Consider the following 9,690-nt stretch of genomic DNA (forward strand, 5'->3'; position numbering starts at 1 on the left):
GGAATTCATGGAGAAAATCTGGATGCTTCCGACGCACCTGACACTGAACAACGCCGCCCACACCGCAGAGAAGTGTGGCCCACGTCTTCTTACCTGGTAAGTGTGCAGTATCTCCAGGAAGGACCTGTAGATTTCCGGGTGGTCCAGAAAGCGGGTCTTAATTTTGTTCACGTAGCTGATGGCATTGTTGAATTCCACGGAATCGGACTCCAAGGGCACCTGGGGCTTGTCCTCCTTGTACAGCGTCTGCTGCTTCACGCTCTCCGCACAGTCGCTGTGGCTGTGCGAGTTCTCCTGGCAACAGGACAACAGCGAGTTACTGTCGGGCCCGACAGGGGAGCAGGTTGTGAGAAACACCAGACTGAGCCGCTGTGCGCGGAAGCAGGCAAAACTTAGCACAGGGCCGAGTCTCTTCCTTCAATACAGAAGAAGTTTACTTCTGGGGGCCTAGAGAGAGGGAAGCAGAGAGTGGGCACGCAAACGGGGAGACACGGAGCCCCACCTCAGCCTTCTGAGTGCCCATGCATTCCTGGGAGCCTCACCAACTCACCACTGCCCTACCCTTCTAACAGACTCAAAGAGCATGAAACCATGATGCACACTCCACACTTTGAAAAATAAGCATTCATGAGAAAACTACAAAGCGTGGATGCTTCCCTCCCTTTCGGAGCACAATTCTGGGCCGTTTATAACAAAGTCTTCCCACCCCTCTGGCCAGTCCATTTCAGCAAGACTGTTTTCAAGTGTGAAAGCTACTTGCTGTCAGCAGGCAGAAGACTGGGACCCCGCAGGTGGGGGAGGCCCCCTGTCCAGGCTGCCCAGGGCTGTGGGACTTCTGGTGCTAAGCCTGGGGCAAGACATGAGAGAAGACTGATGGGCCCTGAGCAGCCATCAAGCATGCTCTCCATTTACATGCTTTTCTGTCAACATAAATACAAATAAAAAACAGACACATGTCCCTCTCTCCTAGAAGCTGGAATCCTAACTCACAGCAGGACAGGACCACCCCACAAAGGAGGCGACGTTTCCGCCTTTAGACTGGAATTTCACGTGTGGTCCTGAGGATGTCAGGACTGAAGGCAAAAGGAGAAGAGGGCAGCACAGGATGACATGGTTGGATGGCATCACCAACTCAACGGAGAGGAACCCGAGCAAACTCCAGGGGATAGCGGAGGACACAAAAGCCTAGTGTGCTGCAGTCCGTGGGGTCGAAGAGTTGTGCACGACTTAGCAACTGAACAACCACCTGAGGACGGCCTTGCTCTGCCACTGACCACAGCTGGGCCGTCAGGACTGACCCTCGGCTTCCTGTGGGTCCCCGCCCGAGTCTCGGGCAGGTCCGGATCCCTCTGGTTCAGCTTTAGGTCTTTGCGTACACAACCCCTTTCAGGGAATCTTCTAGACCTCATCTCCTAGCACTTTGAGCCCCTTTCTCGCTCTTTTTCTCCACGGCACATACCACTTTCCTACAGGTGACACATTTTACTTATTTTACTGTCTGTCCAGCCCTGAGCTGCAGGGAGGCTCCAGGGGAGCAGGGATTCTCTTTTGGACATGGCTGTATCCCTAGTGCCTGGAGCAGTGCTTAGAAGAGAGTGGGCTTCATCCACGGTTGGGTGAAATCCCCTGGCACCTGCAGCTGACCCTGGACTCCCGGGGGCTCCAGGCACACTGCCGCCACCTCCAGCAGGCGCACCGCCAGCACCCGAGTGGGTCCACTAGTGCACCAGGGTTGCTGGGCAGTGCCAACAACAGACACTGTCTCCCCACAGTTCTGGAGGCTGGAGGTCCAAGCTCAAGGGGTCAGCAGGGCTGGACTCTCCCGAGGCCTCCTGGCTGGACACCTGCCCCTCCTTCCTGCTGCGTCCTCACAGGGCTGGCCCTCTGCGCGCACAGATCCCTGAAGGCGCTCCCCATGTCCACATTTCTTCCTTGTAAGGACTGCAGTCAGCCTGCATCAAGGCTCATCCTAACGGCCCCATTTTACCTAATCAACTCTGCAAAGATCCTATCTCCAGACACAGTCATATTCTGAGATACTGAGGGTCAGAACTCTGAGATACAAATCTGGGGTTCGGGTGGGGGTGAATGTGGGGTTGGGGTGGGTGCAGAGGCAACTCTAGGAAGCCAAGGAAAACAGAGACGCAAGAGACCTAGAGCAGTCACAACTCTTTAAGTACTGTTTCTCCCCGGCACTGGAATTGGTTCTAAATCTCTTTGGGGATGCTCCTCCTGATCACCTTTCACTTAAACTAACGAGATCTGATCCTGTGTTCCTCTGTGGTACACAGGTTTGTCGGTGGGAATAGCTGAGCAGGGGCGGGGGAAGGAGCAGCCATGGAGCCCAGGATGGTTTCAGAGGAGGCTGTGTGTTCACTGGGGGCTGCTTTCCCACCAGTATAAGGGGGCATTTTTAAGCACCACGTGTCTCCTCCAGTTCTCGGAAGTGAGTTACGGTGACAAGACGGAGAACCACCCCTGCAGATCAGGGCTCCACAAAAAAGGTCAGACGGTAATGGTCCAACCACTGTGGCAGACAGTCCAGTGATTCTTCAGTAAGTTAGACACGGTGACCAGGTGACTGAGCAATTCCACTCCTAGGTATCCACCCAAAGAACCAAACCCAAGTGGTAAAGCAAATCCTTATGTATGTTCACAGCAGCGCTGTTCACAACTGTCAAAAGGTGGAAACAACCCTCATGTCCATCAAGTGATGAATGAATGAACAAAATGTGCTCCGTTTATGCAGTGGAATATTATTCAGCCTTAAAAAGGAATGAAGTGCTGTACAACATGTTGCTGCTGTTGTGAGCTGCTAAAGTCCTGTCCAGCTCTCTGCAACCCCATGGACTGTAGCCTGCCAGGTTCCTCTGTCCATGGAATTCTCCAGGCAAGAACAATGCAGTGGGTTGCCATTCCCTTCCCCAGGGTATCTTCCTGACTCAGGGTCTCCTGCATTCCAGGTGGATTCTTTACCGCTGAGCCACTGGGAAAGCCCCAATACAACATGGATGACCTTCAAAAACACAACGCTGAGAGAAGGAAGCCCAGACACAAAAAGACATAGAGTGCATGATTGCATTTATATGAAGTATTTGGAACAGGAAAACCTATATAGACAGAAAGCAGATTAGTGGCTGCCAGGGGCGGGGGGGTGTGAAGGATGGGGCTGAGGAGGTCCATGTTTCTTTCTGGGGTAATAAAAATGTTCTGGAATTAGTGGTGGCTGCACAGTATTGTAAATTTACTAAAAATCCACTAAATTGGACACATTAAAATAGTTATAATGCTGAATTTTATGTTATGTAAATATTACCACAATTAAAAAAAATTTAACCACAATCTTAAAAATGCAGAAGCTACCAGCCATACAAACATAAGCTGGCTCGATCCGTGGGCCACAGTTTGCCAACCCCTGGTCTAAACTTTCTGGAACAATCCAGGCTTTTGTGCGCTTTGCCTGCTGTGGGTGGCCTTGACCAGGCACAGTAGAAACGCCTGCTGGACACTAAGGAACTGCTGTACGCGGCCAACCATCTGAGTGCTCACACACAGCCCTACCTGGTACTGAAGAGACCCCTCAAGGGGACGTCCCAACAGGGAGCAGCGGCCCCCTCTGCCCCCCGCCCCACTGCTCATCTCAGTGGGTGCTGCATCCACCCATAGCCACAGGCATCATGCCATCACCCAGATTGCTCACTTTCATCGACACCTCGCCCCTGGTCCACAGTACCCTCCACTCCATCTGGCTCACACAGGGCCCCCCTCTAGCCTCCCAGATCTTCTCTTGCCCCGAGTCCACCTCTGGCATGGCAGCTGGAGGGGCCTTTCCAGAACTTTCCCCTGGCTTCTCACGCTCCTGGCTCTCTCCCCTACAGCCTCTGCTTCAGGTCCCGACCCTACCAGCTTCCTGGCTTTCTCAGGCACACCCACTCATTCCCACCTCAGAGCCTCCCCCCAGAGGACACAGGCGTGGCCCCTGCTCCCCTTCCTCTGCCCACTGCGCCTCCCCAGGCCTGGCTTCTGCTATCTTTCACTCATGGCGCTGAACTCCTTCTCATGTCTCACATCCATCCACACGTGTCTCGCATGAGCCCCCACCTCAACCATGCAAGGGCCCGGAGAGCCAGGAATCTGAACAAACCCTAGTGCCTGGCATAGAGGAGGTGGCCTACCTCTGCCCCATGGATGACTAAGACATAAAGCCAAGAGGTGGCCTCCCCGAGACTGAACGGACACTGCATGACCCTTCCCGGAGGGCAGGCAGCCGGCTCCCTTTGAATGTAGAGGGAACACTAAAGTATAAACCGCACCTCAAGGTTTATCTCTTAGGTGCATCTAAGCAGCTGTGATCTTGGACAAGTACAGAGGAGCCGCCCCGAGAGGCAGGGTCTGTCCTGAGCAGAACTGGCAGCCAAGATTCACCACTCTTGCCTGGGGCCTCGCCCTTCAGGTGTCCCGAACGGGGACAGTCATGAACAAGTCAGGCCTGATCTGGAGGACCCCACCTGCCAGGGAAGGCAAACCAACAGGAAACAGCGCATTTTTTATTTCTTAGCTCTCCTATGCTATTTTGAAATATGTAAAACGGGATGCTGTGAAGATGCCTTGGGGATGGGAATTGGTGGGGGGGGGGGCTCTCTGAGGAGGTGACGTTATAACTAAAGTCAACAAGATCCAAAAAGGCGTTGAGCCCAAAGGCCGCAGCCAGGGGATGGTCTTCCTGGGCAGGCCGCCCACATCATGGCACATGTCTGTTTATCCTTCCCTTAGGCCAGTGTCTCAACCAGGGAGATTCTGTTCCCAACCCAGGGGACCCTTGGCAACGTCAAGAGACATTTAAGGTTGTCATACCTGGCGGGGGGGGCTACTGGCATCAGGGGGGTGCAGCCCAGTGATGCTGTTCAACAGCCTGCAGAGTGTGGGATGGGCCCCACGAAGAACAACACTTTGGCCCCAGTGGCAAGGCTGAGAAGCCCTGTACAAAAGGCTCCCCACAGGCTACCACTTCTCTTCCTTAGCACTTAACCACCATTTTCTCCTTGTCTATAGCTGACAGCATTAATGACGAGATGAAGAAACGGAAAATATTCACATACGCACACTCATGCGTGCGCGCGCACACACGCGCGCACACACACACACACACACACACAGAAGGTCCTTCAGTACAGTGAAGCCAGAAAAACCAGTTAAAAAAAAAAAATCACCATGGCACTAGTGAGCAGGGAGCCCTGGAAAGTTCTCAGGCTACCACTGACTTGAAAAGGCCTCTAACAAGCTCAGAAGACATGGGGTTTGGGCCTGGCGGGAAGCAGGGCTGGAAACAGAGGTGACTGAAACCAAGACGGCAGCGGGTGACCGGAGGGGATGAAGGGCACGGACCTCTCGGGCGGGGGGAGCAGCCCCACACATGGCGGCTCCTAGGCTGCAGCAAGACCGAAAAGCCCTGGTAGGCAGCTGTTAAGGGAACGTTCTCATCAAACTCCTCTTCAGAGTTAATAAGCCTGCAATCACGAAATCCACCCCGGGGGCAGACAAGACTGGTCTGTTCTCCTTATCTCTCCAACAGGTCTGGAAGTCACTTGGGGAGCAGCAGGAGCCCTGCGGCTATTTAAGAGGAGGAGAGGCTCGTGTGAATATCCGGCCTTGGGAGCAGTTACTCCCACGGGGCTAGAGAAAGGCAAATTCCGCATGGGGAGTGCAATTTAGGGCTTGGTCACCGGTTCTTTCTTCAACACCCAGTGTTTACCAGCGCTTCGGATTCAGCAAAGTGCCCCCGCACACATAGCTGCACAGAGCTCCTTTTCTCGCCAGCCGAGACTGTTCTGAAGGTTAATCCCTGCTAAGGCTTTTATCATCTGAAGCGCTACCTCTGGATCCTGGGGCTTCATTTGCAAACATGAAATAGAAGCTTTTTTGGCCCCAGGCTTCCAAGTACCTTTTTAAAAGTGAGGCGCACTCCTCAGCTTTAATGAGATGACTTGCTGATGGTGCTGACGTGCTAAGACTGCCTTGTATAGAGAAAACGCAGAATGTGTGCACTAGCCCCCCTCGGAGAGGGACCTGCCACTGCCAAGTCGCTTCGCACTGCTCTCTTTTCAAATCCTGACTCCCTAATTGATAGGAAACTGCAATCTCCTTCAACAGAGGAGAAACCTACAAAATGCCTCACAGTAGATTTTTAGCTTCCCTGCAAAAACCCCTCGGGCAGAGATGGAGGAGGAGGTGGTTCAAAGAGCTGGTTCAGTCACACCAGGGCTTCTCAATGCTGTGATTTTGCTCCCAGGAGACATGTGGCTCTGTCTGGAGATCTGTTTTTGGCTGTCTCGACTGGGTGAGGGCCTACGTGTGGAGGCCGGGGATGCCGCTGAACACCCACAATGCCCTGGCCAGCAACGCCACCAGCAATGTGTTATGCCCTAAATGGCAACAGGACCGAGGAGAGGAAAAGATAATGGCTATCTTATAAAAGTAAAGCTCAAACAGTCTTTTTCTCAGGGGGTCTGGTGAGCTCAAACAAGAAAGGACTGAAGAGACAGAAGAGGCTGCCACCTGTCACTTAAGAAAGAAGGGACCACAAGCCTGAGCTGAGTCCATGGTCCTGCCCATAGGGAAATGAAGCACATCAACAATAAAGATGGCTGGTCACACATGCATCTCCACCGCCTTATTCTGTGTGGTGCCAAGGGTGATCAGAGGGATCACGGGCCCAAGCACAAGTATGGCCTGCCTAGCGCTCTGAGGGGGAGCCGCAAACCCAGACCTTGGTGGCTGCGATTGCCATTATCTTTAATCAGAGTACAGTTGCTTCACAATGTTATGTTTCTGCTGTACAACCAAGTGAATCAGCTATATATACACACACACACATATCCCCTCCCTTAGACCTCCCTCCTACTCCAACCCCATCCCATCCCTCTAGGTCATCACAGAGCACTGAGCTGAGCTCCTGTGCTATATTCCAGAGTTCCCAGTATCTATTTTACACATGGTAGTGTACTTATGCCAAACCTAATCTCCCAATTCACCCCAGCTTCCCCTCCCTCACTGTGTCCACATGTCCGTTTTCTATGTCTGAGTCTCTATTCCTGCCCTGGAACTAGGTTCATCTGTCCTATTTTTCTAGATTCCACATGTTAACACATGCGGTAATATACGATGCTAATGTCCTTCTGACTTGCTTCACTCTCTACGATAGACTCTAGGTCCATCCACATCTCTGATTGTGACTGGACATAAAACTATGTTCGGAAAATGCCTCCCTAACACATACAGGCACACCCACTCTTGATTTAAATCTGCCAAATGGATCAATTTGGGATGCAGAGGCTGCTGGGGAAGGTGTTTCGATTTATTTTGATTTGTGCTAGAAGCATTTCAAGAAGATCGGCCCTTCACCTGCTTCCCTGCCAATGAAAAACACACGAGACACACTGCCTGGCCTGAGTACCCCAGTGCCAGGGTGGGCGGTGCTGAGGCCAGATCACTCACACGGCTGCATACCTGGCTCGACAGAGGCGACTGTATGTTTAACTTGCCATTCTTGGGAATGTCTATTCTGTAGCCAAGAGGAAGGAAAGCGTTGAATCCAACAATGAGGTCAGGGTGTTCGTGGAAGAGCTGCGACACTCGTCGGATGACGCCAGGAGTATCGATGCTGGAACAAAGAAGGCCAGGAGTGGCAGGGGCGTCTTAGGGGGTAAACTGGGAACCGAGCTGACTTCTGACTGTCTTAACGGTCCCAGGACACAGGCCGCTCAACAGACGACGAAGCACCCTCAACTGTGTTCTGGGGGACTCTGCAGACGGTGGTCCACCACCAAGGCAGCCAGGCCTGGGCTCCCTGTATCTTCCTGGCAAAACCCCAAACAACAGGCACACAGCACAGCTCCCAAAAAACTGCAAGCACATGCGCGAGGTTCTGAAAATGTCAGGAGAGCCAGCTGCACATCCTGAGCTCCAAGAAGAGACAGGAAGCCAAATCCTCTAAACGGGGAGATAAATTCATTTCATACGAATTAGTGATCTGCTGTGACACAGGAGTTGTTCCCAGCAACTGATGGTAATGCATAAATGTCAAAGGCCCTGAAAGTGTGGAAACTGCTTAACAGCTCAAGGAGACAGGAGACGGGATTCTCCCTCAGGGCTGCAGTCAGGGCCAAGGTCTTGTGGAAGGAAACCAGGTGAGTCCTGCCGTTATTATTTCCTCTGGGAAAGCAGCACAGTGTGGATCTGATACTCACGAATCTAAGTCAGAAGGGATGGAGTCCTGGTCCCGTCTCTGCTCCTAACGTGAATCTGGGTGAACCCCTGGCCCACTCTAAGTCTCAGCAAGCCCCCTGTCAAACAAGATAGGGGATCGGGAGGTCCCCGATATATCTCTAACTCCCCTGATTCTGTGCCTATGAAAACAGCTAATGTGTTTTAAATGCCTTCTAAGTGCCAGGTTCCTTATTAAGCATTTTATGTGCGTTATTTCCCAAGCAGGCCTGGGATGAGGGCGAGGCAAGTGAGGCACTCACCTTGGGGATTAAGATTTGAGGGGGAGAGAGTGCCAAAACATTCCTTAATCAGGATAAGTAACATTTTCATGTAGTGCTTGGGGGGGGGGGGGGGGGGGCGGGATTTAAATTTTAAAAAAATCCCCGACGAACAAAATTTATCTTAAAAAAACGCAACATTCTGAGTGAAGACAGGATCCCACCCTGTGCTTGCCTGACTGCCTCACTCGCCTCACCCCATCCCTGCCCTCCTTCCAGAAATCCCCACAATAGCTCCACAAGGAGGGTACCCTTCCGTCCCGTTTTTTGGAAGAAGGAACTGAGGCTCCGAGAAGTCATAACCTGAGCAAGGTCACCCTGTTGAGGGTCAGCGGGGGGTGGTGGCTCCCACACCGCTCAGGCCCACTGCGGCCCAGGGCGTACCCTGGGACGTCCCCCTGGGCAGGGGCCCCGCAGGTACCTCTGGCTCTTGAACTCCTTCATGATTTCCAGGAAGCCATTGTAAGTGGCAGGATCGCTGCCGAAGCGGATCTTCACCTGGTCCAGGTAGGTGAGGGCGTCTTCCACCTGCGGGGAGGGGGAGGGTCCTGGTGGGCCGCGGTCGGCGCAGAAGGGGACGGGGCCGGGGGTCCCTGGCGGGAGGGGTACAGGCCGGGCTCCGAGGGGCGGAGGCAGGGAGTCGCGGGTCCAGGGCCCAGCGGAGCGGAGACCGACGCAGGGCCAGGGTCGGGCGGGGCCCTGGTAGGGGGCGCCAACCTCCGGGGACTGGACGACGGGGTTCCCCAGGGACGGCTGGGGCACCACTCACGTGCACCGGCAGTTTCTCATGGCCCCCGGAGCCCGAGCGACCCCAGCGGGCACCGCTCAGCCCCCGGCCCGCAGGGCCAACGCCGCCGCCGCCAGCGTGCGCCATGTTGGAACTCGGAGCCGCGGCCCGCCCCGCCCCCCGCCCGAGGGTCGGCCGCGCATGCGCTGGCTCCGCCCAGAGGGGGCGTGGCCTGGCGGCGGCTGGGACAGCAAAACTCCTTGAGGGACTGGCTGTAGGATCCTATCCGTAAAACTGAAATGCTGCTAACGCTTAAAGTACCACCGGTGGGCAAACCAAGACCTGCCCTCTGCTTTTGTCCGGCCCCACAAATAAGCTGAGAATGCTTTTTACAATTTTAAAAGTTGGAAAAACTCTGAT

General features: G+C 53.8%; 1 protein-coding gene across 3 annotated transcripts in view; it reads right to left on the minus strand.

Annotated features, from left to right (window-relative positions):
* The window catches only part of SIN3B (SIN3 transcription regulator family member B), a 43,895-nt gene extending 34,452 nt beyond the window's left edge, over window positions 1-9,443 (minus strand). For all 3 annotated transcript variants that reach the window (XM_055541876.1, XM_055541872.1, XM_055541868.1), the window contains exons 1-4: window positions 9,313-9,443; window positions 8,965-9,071; window positions 7,507-7,660; window positions 94-294 (exon numbers count right to left, since the gene is read on the minus strand). In XM_055541876.1, the coding sequence (XP_055397851.1) occupies window positions 94-294; window positions 7,507-7,660; window positions 8,965-9,071; window positions 9,313-9,417 (567 nt within the window). In that variant the 5' untranslated portion in view covers window positions 9,418-9,443. The remainder of the gene's footprint in view (window positions 1-93; window positions 295-7,506; window positions 7,661-8,964; window positions 9,072-9,312) is intronic.
* Window positions 9,444-9,690: the final 247 nt, after the last annotated feature.

Source organism: Bubalus kerabau, chromosome 1 (assembly GCF_029407905.1).
Source record: "Bubalus kerabau isolate K-KA32 ecotype Philippines breed swamp buffalo chromosome 1, PCC_UOA_SB_1v2, whole genome shotgun sequence".
NCBI classification, from domain to species: domain Eukaryota; kingdom Metazoa; phylum Chordata; class Mammalia; order Artiodactyla; family Bovidae; genus Bubalus; species Bubalus kerabau.